At 39.5% G+C, this 16,444-nt stretch overlaps 1 protein-coding gene across 8 annotated transcripts in view; it reads left to right on the top strand.

The window, feature by feature from the left end:
• The window catches only part of TUT4 (terminal uridylyl transferase 4), a 66,940-nt gene that overhangs the window by 18,187 nt on the left and 32,309 nt on the right, over positions 1–16,444 (top strand). For 2 of the 8 annotated variants that reach the window (XM_090146672.1, XM_090146673.1), the window contains 4 exons: positions 1,021–1,142; positions 2,070–2,213; positions 11,724–12,392; positions 13,902–14,065. In XM_090146672.1, coding sequence (XP_090002798.1) covers positions 11,831–12,392; positions 13,902–14,065 — 726 coding nt within the window. In that variant the 5' untranslated portion in view covers positions 1,021–1,142; positions 2,070–2,213; positions 11,724–11,830. Of the gene's footprint in view, positions 1–1,020; positions 1,143–2,069; positions 2,214–3,179; positions 3,436–9,909; positions 10,254–11,723; positions 12,393–13,901; positions 14,066–16,444 lie in introns of those variants that run through there. The other 6 variants (XM_090146675.1, XM_090146676.1, XR_016469315.1 and 3 more) reach the window with 6 other exon arrangements.

The raw sequence follows: 16,444 nt of genomic DNA, 5'->3' as shown, positions 1-16,444 counted from the left end.
GAGTCTGTGTCTATGCAAGACCTCATTGGCAGGTATTCATGGAGCAGCCAAATATGAAAACAGTGTTTCCTTGCAGTAGTGATGTGTCAAGCGAGGCCCTTTATGAGTACAGCCTGAATTGAAGTGCTAGTTCTTTGGCCCAAGAATAGCAAGATGGTATGCCAGATGTACAGATTCGCTTTAACTATGTCCTAGGAAAATAAGGGAGTTCTGTGATTTTTGGTGGATTTGCAAGTGCATTTATTTTTTTTTTTTTAGTATACTAACTATAAGCATCTAGTAACTGTGGTGTAATGTCAGAGGATATCGGTGGCTTGGTTGCTAGTGGTTACTGATACAAGTGCTCAGAGTAAGAGTCATGGCATACAGTCAGCAAAACCTGAGAATTACAAATATGCCATGCATAATACCATGTGAAATGGAGCACTGCTCATGAGACCTTCAGGAACTTCTCTGTGAGGACTTGGTTTGCAGAAAATGACAGGGAGATGTAGGAGATAGAACCAAGGAGCTTTCAGGTTTTTAGAGCCACGCCAGTGCCTAAGGATTAATGTACAGATGCCATTCTTGGGTTGTCTACAAGAAAAAATACCAATTTCTAACATTTTCTGTGATGTCTGCTGAGGGAAAAGAATTTGTATATGTAAAGTAACAACCATAGAAAGCATTTGATGGTCATTGATTTCTTCTTGGACCAAGAAACTGTTCCTCCGTGCCTGACTCTGGTATTTCTTGGCAAAGAAAAGCAAAATGTAATTTACAGAAAACAATTTAGTACATCCAACGCATATTGGAAATATATCTTTTGAAGAGCAAATCACATTTTGTAATCTGTGTTGATTTTGTTGTTGTTTTTTTTTCAACTGAGTATTTTTGTAGATCTTTGACAGCTTGATTAAATTTGGTGAGGTGGTCCAAGCATAAGTGGCATTAGTGTAAGGGAAAAAAATCTTGGTTAGATGAAAGATTTAATGGTAGTTTTTAAGCATTTCAAATTTTGTATGCTTTTCTGTATTTCAGCTTAAGCAGACATCCAACATCAAGAAATCATGTAATGTCCTACGTGGATGAAAAGTCTTTCATCATGCTAGAGGGAAAATACATTGTGCTGAGAATCTGAAGTTCTCATCTCATCTTCACAGGTAAGTTCTGTATTTCTGTGCACTTCCCTACCTGTAGCACTAACCATGAACCAAGTGCAATTTCCTCACTTTAGAAACAAATCACCTCAGAAGCTTTAGAGAATCTCTGAGAGAGCTGAAGGTGCAGATTAGGGCTTTAAAATGCTTTATGCTTTTAAATAAAGAAATTAAAACTAATTAATTCTAAAAACAGTTTAAAAATCATTCCAACAATGAAAATAATTTAAGCTTTTTTTTTGCTGGAAAAACAAAAATAAACTTTCAGTACACTTTTCCATTATTTTTATGTTTAACTATATAGTAGCTTAGGTATGGGACAACAAATAAGGCATCATGGTACAAGCAAGGTTTTGCTCTAGAAAGGGACTCCTATAAAAATCTGCTTCCTACAGCCTCATCTTTATTGTCTCTGTTTTCTATGCAAGATTCACTTGTTTTCAAAATTACATTTTCTCCTACAATCTCAGCCCAGAATCTGAAGGGTTTTGATCAGTGGCACTGAATTGCAATTTCTTTAAATGATGGCCAGCTGGCAGTGAAATTCAACTTCCTCTTTTACTGCCACGTATCTTTACTATTCTCTGCAATAAAATGTTCAACGTAGCAGAGAATGCAGAATTGTTTCCGAATACACACAGTGACTTGGTTTTGTAATGATCAAGTCTTCATGCCACAAATTTGCACTAACATTTTCTATTCAAGTCTATCCAGCTATTTGAACTAAATTGTTGAAAGGATCTGATATATTCTAATAAAGTTTAGCTTGTAGGAAAAATGCCAGGCAGTTTTGCAAACTGGTGCCTGTTTGCTCAGTAGCATGTCTAAATATTGATTTAGGAGCACTGTATCCAGAAGCAAGTTAAATTTAGTTATTTCTACAATTTACTTTTTGACTTACCAAACCTAATCAATATCTTTGTCTAATAGGGCTAATCTGAAGCCACCACCCAGCTGACCTCAGCTGCCCATCGGACAGCACTGCAGCACTGCAATTTTTGTCACTGCTGACTGGATTAGGCCCATGTTCCTAAAGGTCTGTTCTGCGCAACTTCCCAGAAGCAAAATATTGAGGTACCCATTCTTCATTTTGCAAAGTTTGAGCTTGAAGTGAACTAGGAGAAAGCAGATTAGCTCTAAGGATTGCAATGAATTAACAATACATTTCAAAGGTACATCTTGCAAGTATTCACAGCATCCAGAATTACACATTTTGCAACTTTAATTTGCCTACAGACTTAGATAAGCTAGTGTTTTCAACACTATTATTTATTTTTAATAATTTCCTTTTAACCTCTTCCATAGTTCAACAACACTCTCATACCCCTTGTTTTTCTGGACAGGCTTCCTTACCCAGGGCTAGGCAGCGCCAACAAGGCATTTCACTGCCAAGAGAGGTAGCACTGCACTGGTTCCTTGAAATATTTGCCTTATTCAAACACTTGCCAATTCCTTTAGGTCACCCTGCAGCACTGCCAAGAGCCCAGCAGGCCAGCCCTTCTCTCTTGAGACCTGCCCAAGTGCCAGCAGACATGCTGGCCAAGGTACTGTCCCTTGCTGTGGCCCTTGCTGTGACAGCTTTGTAGCCAAGCCAGGGAGCCAGGGTCCCCTTTTCCTCAGCATCCCAGGGATGGGAAAGGCCTGCAGAGGTTGAGCTTTATGTGGAACACTCTTGCATTCCTCCACCAAATATCAGCGAGCAGAGCAGGGGAAGGGGGAAGGACAGCTTTGAGGCCCAGGCTGTGGAGAGGAGCAGATCCTCAAAGGGCCACGATGCATCATAGAATCAGCAAGGTTGGAAAAGACCTCTGAGATCACCTAGTCACCTACAAGACCGCCTACCACCGCTATCTCCCCACTAAAACACGTCCCTCAGCACCACATCTAAACGTTTCTCGAACACCTCTACCAGCTGTTAAACCCCACCGGTCTGCCCGGCTGCACGGGGAGGGGGCGGGCATTCCCTCCTGGCACGGGGAAAAAAAGAGAAAATGGAAAAAAAAAATGGGGGTAGGTTAGCGGAAAAAATGGAGCGCTTGCTTCCCTCACTCCCGTCTGCTGCTGTAGCGTAGGGGAGCAGCCCGGGAGGTGGGAAGCGAGGCTCTAACCCCGCACGAGCGATCCCGAGCAGGGCTGGCACGCACCGGCCCGTGCCCACCGCCCGCCCGCGCCCCACAATGCACCGCGCGGCTGACATGGCGGCCGGGCCGGACTGAGCCGCTGGCATCGGGGCCTCCAGCAGCCGGAGCCGGGCATGGCGGGGGCGCAGCCCCGACACCCCTAGGGCCGCAGCCAGGTACCGGGCTCTGGGGGCAGCCGCCGGCTCTGGGGACGTCCCTCCGAGGGGGAGCTGGGCGCGCTCTGCCCGTTCCCCCCGTGCGCGGCGGGGGGAGGCGGGCCTGGGGGGGCTCGGTGGGGCCTCGGCACCCGGCTCGGCCCGCAGCGCCCAGCTCCGGGCGGCCCGCCGGGCGCTGATGGCGGGGTCGGGGTCGCCGGGCACGGCGTCGGGGTTGTCGCGGGGAGCGGCTCCGAGGGCAGCGGGGAGCTGGGGCCGCATCCCGCCTGGAGCCGGGTGCGTGCAGGTTGTTGTTCTTCTCGGCTGGGATTAAAGAAATGCTGGGGGGGGGGGAGGCAGGCCGTGCTCGCCAGCTGTGCCCCTGCCTGCAGTTACTCGCCTAAACCAGAGGTTCTGCTTTCTGTGCGCGGTGGTGTGCCTGTAACGACGCACAGCGATCCCTCCACCTCTGTTAGGGCTCTTTTGTTGGCTTAGCTCGTGTACAAATACATAAGCGACTCTCGGGCTTTTGCAGAAGGTTGCAGTTTGCCAGTTGACTGAATGTGTCACGTTACCTGAGGCCTTCTGGCTTTTAAGGTTGTTTCTGGGTCTGGCAAAGGAGGACGAGCTGGTTACACACAGAGAAACAATATAATCAGATCCAGGCTTCGGTTCTAGGGAGAGACTGGGGCGCTAAGGCAATAGCAGCATCATAAGAATCTATTAATTGTTTTTGTTTTTCATGCTATCTGCATGTTACTTTGTTTCCTGAACGATGGCCTGGGTTTAAGAGTTGTTGCGTTTGTTTGAAAATAGGGGATACGTGTTCTGTTTTTGTTTGATTCGTGCTCCCAGTTTGAGTAGGTGCTTATGCATCGTCTGACCCCTGATGGTTATGACATAATTATTTCCGTGACAAGAAAAGTAACTCGGCCATGGAAATGTGACTTAATTACAGCATCTGGCAGAAGAAGCTATATTAGGAGTGAGAGGTCTGCTTTTCAAACGTTGGTAGTGTAGTGAGCTTCTTTATCTTTTTCTATTTCACTTCTGTGATAATTGCTTCCTAATTTTTTTATTTATTTTTTAGGATGAAATTAAAGTTTCCCATCAGATCTGTGTGGGAATATATTCCCCGAAGATATGTAGGGAGAGATAGGAAAGTTCATTCTGTTCTCTCTTCTTGCATAAAAGACAGCTGGGGCTTTTGTCTTATACTTGGTGAGCACAGGAAGAAAAACAGCCGGATGCCACAGGGCACCTGCACAATGGAGGGCATTTACCTGGCACTTGCTCTGGAGGAAAGTGCTGCTATGGGGAGAATGGGGAAAAGGATTTCCCTGTGTTCTGTCTGAAAGCAAGGAGTCCCAAGAGAGCTCTTCTTATGTTTCTGGTGGATCTGCTTGTCACAGTAACAGTTTTAGTTGTGTGTTCACACCGATGCCATAAGGCTGTGCAAAATTTTTCCCACCTGAGAGTATATCTAGTCGTAATGCTTGCTCCTAAATTTCACAAAGTGTTTCTTCTTAATTAGCTTTATTTCATTATTGTCTCCACCTTAATAATGTATTATTGATACTGACTTGTTCCAAAAGCTCGTAGAAAGGAAGGTCCTGCATTTTGCTTATCAGGTTGATTACAGAATGGAAGCCATCCAGGGGAATCAATGCTTCTGGTGCTTTTGGAACATTATCAAACAACATACGATATAATCATAAGTTGTTTAATTGTGTGTAAGTGATAGATCAATAATTCTTTTAGCTTTGAAGTACTAAAAACCTATTAACTGAATTTAATAACAAAGCTTATGGAATTCATTTTTACTTTTGAGTAGTGATGCATACATAAATGTATACGTAGCTGCATGGATTGGATCTTGGTTCTGATATTTTAGTAAATCTTTGGAAAAAACAATGTGTCAGATGTTACTAGATTACTTATATAGTTTTTATTTCTGTTGTATAATGGCAATGCTGCTGGCAAGATGTAACTCTCAGGTTTCAGTTTTTGGTGTCTGCAAAACTTGATGGGATTCTGGAATTGATTTTGTGTTAGAAACAGTTACTACTCAGTCTGTGTGCCCGCTATATGAATGTATACCTGGCAGCTTTTCTCAAGTCATGGTTTTCAGCATATTTCTTTTAGGAGTGAAAGCACAGGTTACCAGGAAAGCAGTCAAAGGGATACGGGTAGCAGATCCATTTGCATTAGTTAATTAGTTTGTGAACCAGTTTGCAACTGGTGTGAAGCAGTTCAAGGGATGTCCTAAAGGATTAGAAGTTGGGTGAAAGGATCAGTGTCATTAAATACAAGAACCAGATAAACTTCTATGCTGAAAATACATAAGGTTGTATTTTTATTTAGCACAAATGGCAGGGACAAATGTAGTTTTAAGAATAAGATGGATAGACTGGATTTAAACATGTAGCTACAGTCTAAGCCAGCTTCGTTCAGGCCTCTACAACCTATTTGAGCCTCTGAAAGGCTTTACACGTATGTAGTGCTGTACTGTTTTGTTTTTTTTCCAGCCTCCTACCCAGTGTTGGTACAAATGTGTTTGTTTTTAAAAGTGAGAGCTGAATTGGTTCAGTTTCCTGATCTGGTTACAGAATGTACCTTACAGCACAGAGCAATGTTTGAAGCAGGTGGCACCCCTCTTTTGGCTTCGGTTCTTCAGTTGATTGTGGAGCTCTGGTGTTTTTCAAAAGTTAAAACGATCATTACAGTAAAATTGAAGTCAGAATCAAAGCATATTGAGGCATTCAAAGTCCTTATGTGAAATATAAAAGGAAGGAGAGAGAGAGAGTCCAGCTCAACTGCACGGCTAGTGGGACCAAGAGGAGGGCTTTCCTGAGCTTGGGATGGGAGTTGCTGGCAGTGATAGGTTCAGAAAGAAGTATTTGGCATCTGCTGTTGTTGGCATGCCTCTTTCTTACCTTTGCAGTGAGCCACCTCTTGCTGTAGGAAAGACAGTGGGTGTCAATGTGAATAGGAGCTGGCCGGTAACAGGCACATCATATATGGATTTCCTGTCATGCATATTCTGCTTGTTTAATGATTTAGTTGTGGGGTATTTATACCTACATACATCAGCACTGTTTTGTATAAAGCAAAGCATTTCCCGTTAGTTCAGTTATTCATTGATACTTGTCTAATTCAGACACAAGCTCACTACAATTCTATATGTAAACTTGCTTATCTAAGGAGTCCTTCTTAGAAGTTTCTAATCCTTCATGGCTGTATTTAACATCAGAGTTTCGTGCTCATCTTCCCTAGGCCTAGTGCTAAAGTATTGCTGTGTCTGTGTTGTGTTTAATATTATGTGTACTGCCCTGCCTTCCTTCTGGATAGATTTTGGAAGTACTATGCTTACCAGCTTGAATCCTGCAGCTTCTAGAGACAGGAGGATCTGAGACTGTGCGTAGATAGCACTTACATGTTTGTTACTAAGAATACCTGTGGGTTTATTGCTGGTGGAGCCTGAGACGCTTTAGTGGCCAGTAATCTTCTGATAGTTTTAGTTCTAAGTAGTTTGGAAAAACACCAGGGATTGATAACAGTTATGTCTACTTTATCGCAAAACAAATATAAACATGTGATTTTTCTTCTTAACTATTGGCAAAGAACAAGGGAATGATATGTGCGAGTTTTCAGGTGCAAAAAGGGGCCTGAAACTGTAACCAGTGTAGAAAAGAGTCATTCCCCACTTCCCTTCTCACTAGGGCATTGGCACTGTCTGCAGGAGGAGACATCACCTGTGCTGCAATATGAGCAGAGCGCATGAGACAGCCTGTCCTTTTGTTTCTGTCCATGGCTGCAGCCTTTGTTTGTTGAATTTCACTTTATTTGTGTTGGAGGTTCAGCTGGACTGTGTTGGGAGGCTGAGGTTAATTGGCTGGGAAGATTTCAGCTCATGGACAATCATAATGGGGCAGATAAAGGCAGCTTTCAGATAAAAATGTCAGGGCTTTCTATCTCAAGGAGAGAATACTTTACAGAATGAAGGTGATAACAGTTATGTTTGTAGTACTTTCTCTACATATGTTTAATCTAGTTGTCCCTGAGGAAAAAAAAACAAAACCACAAGAGACTGTTCATTTTCCCTTTAGATGCTCTTCTACACTCCTGTAGACATTCTGGACATTTGAGCCAGTTGGGAGCAAATTTTAGAACACATTTAACATAATGTCAAAAGGTTGCTGAATTTCTGCATGTTATCTTAGAAAAATGATGTCTCAGTAGAGGAGCAGTCTCAACTGAGGGGAAGGCAAGAGAAAGTTTTGTTTCCTCATAGGGGATAGCTAGGAACCATCAGCGTGTGTGTTCCTTGAGCTGCAGCACCTCCACCTGCTAACCAGGCTGCAGCTTAGACTGTGACAGTGAAGCACAGAATGAATGCGTAAGGAACTGAGAGTCTTTAGTTTGACTGCTAACAAAATGGTTCAAACAGAAATGCTTTGCAAAAAGAGCATTCTGTCTCAACTCAGAGTAGAAAAACTCACAATTCCACTTGGCCTTTGTATAAGCCATGGTGAAATCTGACCCAAGATGGGTGATTTTAAAAGTAGTTGACTACAGCTGAAAAGCTTAAGAAGAAACAAAAGGGCAGATGGGTAGAAACATCTTCTTGAAACTTGTATTTTTTTTCCTTTTTTTTTTTCCTTTCCTGTTTGGAAGTGTTACCCTGAATTTTTGCAATTCAAATGCAGAATTTTCTATTGCTAATCTGAGAGAACAAGGAAACAGAAGAAATGAAAGTGAAACAATCTTGTTCCTTCATTTTCTCTGCCTAGAATGAATTCTACACTAGAAAAATCTAAGCTGATTTTCAACATTTTAAAATTTTGTTGTGTTAGGTGTGTGTAGACTTAACCACTTTCTAGAATTTGAGGTCAGGCAATACATTCCCTTACCTCAAGCTATTGTATTTCAGCCAGATTATTTTTCAATGAGTGCCAAGCATTGAGGTGGGTTTAGAGGAGTAAAATGGGCACTGTCCATTTGGGGGGATGGGAGGGGGACAGGGAAGGGATACTGAGTCCCTAACACCAAAATATTAAATAAATTGAATATGCTGAAATGTTTTCAACAGGTGAATCTACCTCACTTTGCAGATGCAGGTGAAAAACTGTTTTTGTTGCCAGCCTGCCTGGGAGAAAATTCTGTTTTCATTCCAGGTCGGGCAATTGGTATGAGCCTGAGCTTGTGAATAAGAGATGCCTTCCAGGTTTCTGCAGAGATGCCACCTCAGCACTGATTCACTCTGTTCCAGTGTTTTGTTTCCAAACGTGTTATTCTTTTTGGAGGCACTCCTTTCCCTCCCCCCATTTCCCTCTCTGCTGTATGCCCAGTGGCTGGCAGAGGACAAAGGATTTTTTTAGGCTGTCATGTTTGAGTTGGGCTCTTTTTCCTTTTAAACGATAAAGTTTTGTGAGTTGGTTTACTTGGCAGTTTGTTGAGATGGATAATGTGGTTGATACTGAATACATGACGGCAGTTCAGGTTAATATTAATTTGCTACATCATTTCATTGTTAAAGAACAAAATTTATCCCTAAACACAACACAACATTATTGCTCTGGCTCTTAAGAGTTGAAATTTTATGTGAAACTCTTAACATTTCTTTTTACAAAATATTCAAGCCTCAGGAAATTGCATGAGTTATCTTTATTCTTATTTCTTTGGGATAAAATCTCTCTCTGCTTTTTAACCTTACCTACTTTCATTTGCTTACACTTCCTCTTAATCTGTAGTGGTATTACAGTTTTCAGTTTCCTAACTGGGTTACAGATATAGTTTTAAATGAGACAGGAAAAACACCTAAGGAAGCTGCTAATAAAAGATATGTAATGTTTGTGCATTTGTGTAAAGCACAACACTTTGAGTTCTCTTTGAATGTGTAACTGTGTTTTTTATTGAACAGCTGAGATCTAGTTTGAACTTGCAGTAGAATGTTTGTGGATTTGTATTAAACTTTCTTGTAAAATGTGACTGTAACAATTTGACACTTAGAAAAGCAGAGCAGAAACCAAGCCTTCCTTTTGCTCCAATGCCGCATTTTCACAGTAACCTCAGGCTGGCCTTGGTGCCAAGGGATGTTATTCCACCACACTTCTGGCTGTTTGCTGGCAGCCCTCCTGCTGCTCCTGCCTCCTGCCAGCTGCTTTGGCTATCCAGTTTTAGTCCCTGCAGAAGTGCACAAGGGTGGGAGCAGCCCGTGTGGCAGGGACTGGAGGAAGGCGTTTGTGCTGTCAGGGCTGGTGCTGGCTTCCATTTCTTCACAATGAACACAGGAGCGTGCCCTGGGCTTGTCAGAGTCCAGCTTCCATCAGTGGCATGGTGTGGTTGTCCCAAGTGTCCGAGAAATGAAAGTGGAAGTGAGGACTTATCTTGTTTATGTGTGACCCCACCCAGGGCAAACAAATAAAGTGTATAGAAGGGTTTAGAATTTTGAGTCTTTCCTTACAATTTGTTTCCTTTAAAAATATATATACATATATACATACCTCTGTAGGAGAACACAGTGTTGTTTAGAGATAACAGGGTGCTGTATGGAACTTAATACCAGTAGTGTTACAGGCAGTTCTTTGGGCAGAGTGTCACACACCAGAGCCAGTTTTTGCAGCCCAGGCCCTTCTCACTGCAGTCTGGCTGGAGCAGCCCTGATGCATGTGAGTGGTCATTCCTGCTGTGGGGCTGGTAAGAATTGCTGTGGGAAAGATGGACTGCAAGCCAAAGGCAAATGCTGCTTGTTCTTCTGGGATTTTGGTCTTTGACTTCTGATCTAGAAGTGTGAGTCAGATGTAATGGCGTTTGATAGGAATACATGACTTTTGGAGGTAAGATGCATGGCTATTTGAATATGTTTAGTAGCATCGTTATTTTTTTCTGAGTTTGTTATTTTTTAAGGACTCTGACATTAACTTCATAAAAGCTCTTGGTTTTGCTTTGTTTTTTAAACAATTTTGTTTTTTAAGGTAATATACATTTCAGTGGTGTTAACAGAGGTTTAAGCTATCCATTTTTAGTATGTGGTTTGTATCCTGAAGTGTATCCTGGAGTATGTGTCTCCTCAAAGTGACAGATAGTAGGTAGTTATGTAACCTGAAAATATACTATCCTTTATACTGATGATATTCAAAAAGATGTATTTTTTATCTGGCATTTTAATATGATCCCTCTGTTCTTTCTCTTTTGCAGTACAGAAGTGCTTTATGCTACCCTAGTAGTTGTAATTCATTATTTATTTTTATTATTATTATTAATTTTTCTTTTCAATGCTATTCCTTCGCTAAAGATAAGATACTTATTTTAATGGGTTCTCTAAAACCCAGAAATTTCCATATATGATGCTTCTAACTACCAAGTATGTAGGTGGACTGGAAGGAGAGAAACTCTGTTCCAGAATTCCAAATCTTGCTATAGCTGTATACAATTGATTTTCTTCTGTGTCTAACACTTTATTCTCATAATTTCTTACTGCCAACTCAAGGTTGTTTTAAAAGAAAAAACCCTGGTTCTTGTTACAGATTCTTCTTTTTCATTGTCTACATTGCAAAGATTAATTCCTTAATAACAGGTTCCATTCTTTATGCTTAGCTTCCCATTGGTGCTGTGGTCTTTGAGAAGTCTCAGTAAAGTTCAGATGATACACTACTTAAAGGACGGAGGTTTAGATAAGTAAGGATAATCTCCAGCTAAATAAAACATTTACTACTTCTGTTTTTTACTGATGAAAATCTGAATTAATCAATGGTAATTACTATATGAGAATTGTATGTGTGAAATGTTGTGCTTATGTGTCTATGGATGTAGTCGATAGGTCAGCTTTGTTCTTACTGGTTTGAGTTATATCCCAATTTTTTTTTTTTTCAGTAGCTAACTCAATCAGTATGTTTTATTGCTGATATTTTTTAGATTTCTTCAGTTTTCTTTTTCAGTGTAGTTACAGACATCCTGGCTTGTAGATTTTTTTTTCCATAAAGCCAAAAATAGGGAGGACAGAAAAAAGCAAGCTGTTGGCAGATTTATTATTGAGTATTTTTTTACCACGTTCTGCCATTTTTTGTCGCTTCATATCCCTTCCTTTTTAAAACAGAAGTTAAGATTAACAACGTTTTCATGATTTTTATTTGTCATATAGAATACGTTATGAAAATTCACTTGTGCCTCTGGGGAGTGGGAAACATGCTTTCATTACTCATTAGTAATTTGACTTTTCTTTATAGAGCTTTATTTTAGTATATTGCCTCTGCAGAGCACTGATATTTTCCTCTCGGTTTACAAATATCTATCATTATCTTTTTCAGCAGACAATCAGCCACGATCCTTGCACGGGGATTTAAAATCAACTTCAAATTATTGGAGAATTGCACTTCAAGAGGACTCGAGATAGGAGAAGCAGGTCTTCACTATAATGGAAGAGGCCAAGAGCTCAAAGAATGGAAATCATGACCCAAGGAAGGCTGTCCGTCTCGTCAGTGAGGAAGGCAAAGCAGTTAAAGTTACAAATAATCAAAATTATAAGCATAATAGAAATGACAAATCTGTGAAAGATATTGGGAGAAGTTCTCCAAGTGGAAATAGCAGCAAAAAAAGTAAACAAAATGATGTTTTTTCTGAAAAACAAGGAGAAAATAAATCATGCAAAGTAAATAGTTGTATTCCTGGGACTAAAGACACTGGGTCAAATGTTCAGGAGCGAAATCATGGAAAAGTAAAAAAAAATTCTAATTTATCATCAGCAGCGGAAAACCTGAAGCAGACAAAAGCTCAACAAATAGGAGAAAACTTTCTGGGCTCTCATGTTTCAGGGAATGGGGTCAATATGGAAACTTTAACAGCTACTCAGAAAGGGAAACTGGTATTAGAAAATCCACTTGGAGTTCATGCATCGAAGACTAATGTTGATCAGACTGGTGATCCTGGTAGGACTGCTTCAGATCAGAGAAAACTGGAACATAAGCCTGATGACTTCAGTGAGTATTACTCAACGTTGCACCCTTCATTTTATTTTTCTGATGAAATGGTTAACAGTGGGCTTTGAAATGTTTCTGTTGTGTATTTTTTCACATGTAATAAGTTGCTGCTTGCATTTACAAGGTAATATGTTAATATATTACTCAGAGAATAAGAGATTATGATAATGACTTTTTTTTTAATGCCTTAAATCTAAACATCTTTGCAAGAGACTTGAAGTGCGTGGGTTTTAGGCAATTTTGTGAATATAATGTCTTGGGCTGGAGGAGAACCCTTCATAATATCATTGCCATTTATGGAAATGCCAGGTGTTACTGCTTTTCAGAAAGATCAGGAGAAAAAAAAATCTGTAAGAAAACATTTTTTATAGATATGAAGGAAGTATTTACCTTTTTTTTTTTTTTTTTTTTTTGTATTATGCTCTGTTTCTTACTAAAAATGTTTAAAAGATGATTTGGCAGATGGCTTTTCAGTTTAGGGAGCTGTGGAATACTTTCCATCCATCAGTAGTAGTTACCTTTAGGAGTGTTTAATTTTTGTCTTTTTCAGTTTCAGAATTGAACATATGGGTCAGGATTTATCTCATTTCAGAATAGCTCTTATCATAGACTTTGTCTTGCCTTTTCAGAACACAGTATTCTCTAATAAAATGTTTTTTGAAGGCTGTAATATCAGAGTGCAGAGCTTCCATTTGAAATATTTCCTACCACTGCAGCAGAAATGTGAAAATAAAAGGGAAATTATGAAAAATAAATATTTTTAGGTATCTTTATAAAATTTATCAGGAAAAAAAAAAGTTGAAATGGTAGCATCCCCTTACTGGCTAGCTCTTTGTAGACCACCATCAGTACTGTTCTGAGGGGACCATCTGTCACTGGCAAAATAGGACTTGAAAATTTGCTCACATTTTGTTTCCAGGTTTGTCTCAGGGAAAAAGATCACGTTTAGTGATGTAAAAACTACTGGAGTAATTTAAGATGTAGGTGTTTGTAGAGGTTAATGAACTATGAACAATTCATAGGCATCTGGAGGAACTGGACTGGAACTGAGCTGTGTGTTTGAGTAGCAGCATTCCAGAGCTCTGTGGTTGCTAGCCCTGGTATCATGGCAATGTGTCATAGTCTGTTCAACTACAACTCCCAGCTGTCATCTAACATGGGTGGTTGAAATGTCTGGCAGCTGACTTTTTGAGGTCGTTTGTTTGGGTTAATGTATTTAAAGTTGTTTTAGATTGTTTCCATAGCAAAATATGTTATTTAAAAGAATAATGATTAAGCCTAGTACTTTTATTTCTGTTAAGCAGAGCATCAGGACCTCATGTACTCTGTTCTTTTTTGAAGAAGGCCTTACTGGAGTTAGCAATATGAACCTTACTTGTTCTGGTGTTTAGCCTGCAATATAACTCAGTTTGTGCCTTGCCTCTTAGTGAGGTGCTCTTATTTGCAGTGACCTCTGTACTCTTACTTTTCCTGAGTTATTCTGAAGAAAATAACTGTTTCTTTCTCTAGGTAAAATAAAGAATTCTGAATCAACTAAAGAACATACCTTGGAAGCTGATTATTTAGAAAACACCGTTGTTATTGATGAGTCTAATCTGACAGCTGAACAGCAGCTGGGATTGAAACAAGCTGAAGAGCGTCTGGAAAGAGATTATATCTCCCGACTTGAAAAAGTAGGTTGAGTTATTTTTCAGATAAAGAAGAAGATGAATATCTTCCTTTGGTGTCATCACCATATTTTGGGTTGAATAATATCTCTACTCTAGCCTGTTGTCTCTATTCCTTCTTTATAGTGAATCAGTTCAGTCATTTAAGATACTAACCATTAATAGATAAAAATAGATTAAAAGATACTGTCATTAATTGTGACAAGGTAGGAATTGAAAACTTAGTCTTCCTTTTGTGGGACGTGTAGCATTCATAGAACAGTATTTATTTTTTTTTTTAATTCTGCACATGTAAAGGTTTACATTTCCATTACTGATGTCAAGTTTTCTAGAAAGTCCTATACCTGAAAATTCAGGGTATAAGGTCAGAACGGAACCTCAGTGTACCTTCAGTATGTTAACCTTCTACCAGACCAAGTCACCTGTATTAAAGATGACTCCTTAAAAATGTTTGTTTAAGCTGTTGTAGTACTCTCCAATGAAATATGTTTTGCAATCATTATAGGTATCTCAGAAGTTAATACCTAATGTAAGTGTCTCTTGGAGCATTTTAATCTCTCATGTGTTAGCCTAGGAAAATAAACATAATGGCTTATAACCTTCATCAGCAACTCTCCACGCATTTGAAGATCATTACCATTTCTCCCTGCAGACTTGTCTTCTCCAGATACACTCTTTGTTCTTTAGTCAGAAGGATTTTTTTCAATTAATGGTTCATTCTTGTTGCTTTTCTCTGGGATTCCACCACCTGGCCCATTTAACTGTGGTATCCTAAAGTGAATGCTGCCTTTTAGCTGAAGCCTTACATGTAAAGAAGAAAGCTGGCTTATCTATCCGAAGTAAAGCATTTGTGTTTAGGATTTTTTTTTCTTTCCTCTGCGGTGGGTTTTATTGTTGGTTGTTGTTATTTGCTTGTTTGTTTTTTATCAGCAGTAAGATATTAGCTTGTAGCTTGGTCCACGTATCCTGTTCTTAAGAAATGTCCAACTGGGTGTCCTCAGCCCTGTATTTCTTTTAGTTGACAATATCTAAAGAGGAGTGATACGGTACTTTGATAGGATTTGGTTGCAAGTTTCTTGTTCCATTTCTCTGATTTCCTGTGATCAGTGAACTGTCATCTTAACACAAAGTGCATAATCACTTCCAGCATCTTTCTCATCTGTAGTCAGCACACTCTCTTTTGCACTTTATAAATCTCTAACAAAAATATGAATGATTCTCAGCCCAGAAGGACCCCAGTTGAAACCTACTTGGCACGTGCTTTTAGACCTGTGATGAGCCAGTGTAGGTATGTGTGCTCTGAGGACAATTTTTTGAGCAGCTTTACTCTAACCTTACTGTTCTTTATTTAGGTAGCATTCACTGTCTTCTTTTTAAAAGATACTATGACAAGTGACAAAAACTTTGTAGAATTCAATATGCAACATCTGCTGCTGCATCAAGCTTTATGATTTTCTTTTAAAAAAACAACTCTAAGATTGGTTTAGTACAGTTTGGATTATAGCAAATCACGTTGTCACCTATGGCCTAGTTCTTTTCTGAGTGGTTATTAATAACTTACTTATTACAGGATTTTTCTGGACGCTAATTCTAACTGGTCTCTAACTGACTCATGCTCTCTAGCCTTTTAAAGATATTCTTGAGTTTTTCTTTCCTAATGATCTGGAATTTTTCCATTGTGTGAGTTCTTTAAAATACAGCTACCTCTGAGATGTGTTTGCCAAACACAGATTTCACTAGTTTTGGCTTCTCCTGAAGTTACTAATTTACTCTGATAATAGTATGAAGCTATTTATTTATTTATTTATAAAACTATTTCCTCTTTCATTGGTGCTAAGCATATCTACGTGATGGAAATAGGCTTTACAATAGAGGCAAAATAAAAGGCATTATGTGATTCAACCTTTCTGGGAACTATTGGCATAATACTGCAGATCAGTATTGTAAAGGAGTATCCAATTATTGTTAATGCTGATAGCCATTTAATTTTAGAAGAGTGTTAGAGTATTACTTCTGATCTGCTTCAGTCATCTGGGATCGAATATGTGAATCTTCTGAACTAGCCAGTGTAGCTGTAAATTGTGTTTCAAATGGGTGTTTAATTTCATTTTATTAGCTAACAATCTCAAAGAAAATAAGGAGGAAGAGAATTAGTAAGAAAAGTGTAATTACCATTGTGCTTTACGTTTATATTTAATCTACAGTTGGAGACTATTAGACCTTTCTTCCTCAGTTGTTTTTCTTTTTTTCTGAAAAGCAGAGGATTAAATAAAAAAACTTACCCAAATGAATTATAGCTTAGGTCTTCAATATGACAAGTGAAATCTTAAGAAGCTGTAATATCTTAAAATGGTGTTCTCTGTTCATTCACTGTTATGTCATTGG

The sequence above is a fragment of the Phasianus colchicus genome, chromosome 9, assembly GCF_987193195.1.
Source record: "Phasianus colchicus chromosome 9, bPhaCol1.hap1.1, whole genome shotgun sequence".
NCBI lineage: Eukaryota > Metazoa > Chordata > Aves > Galliformes > Phasianidae > Phasianus > Phasianus colchicus.
Note: the sequence above shows the minus strand (reverse complement) of the source record. Positions and strands in the feature narration are given on the sequence as shown.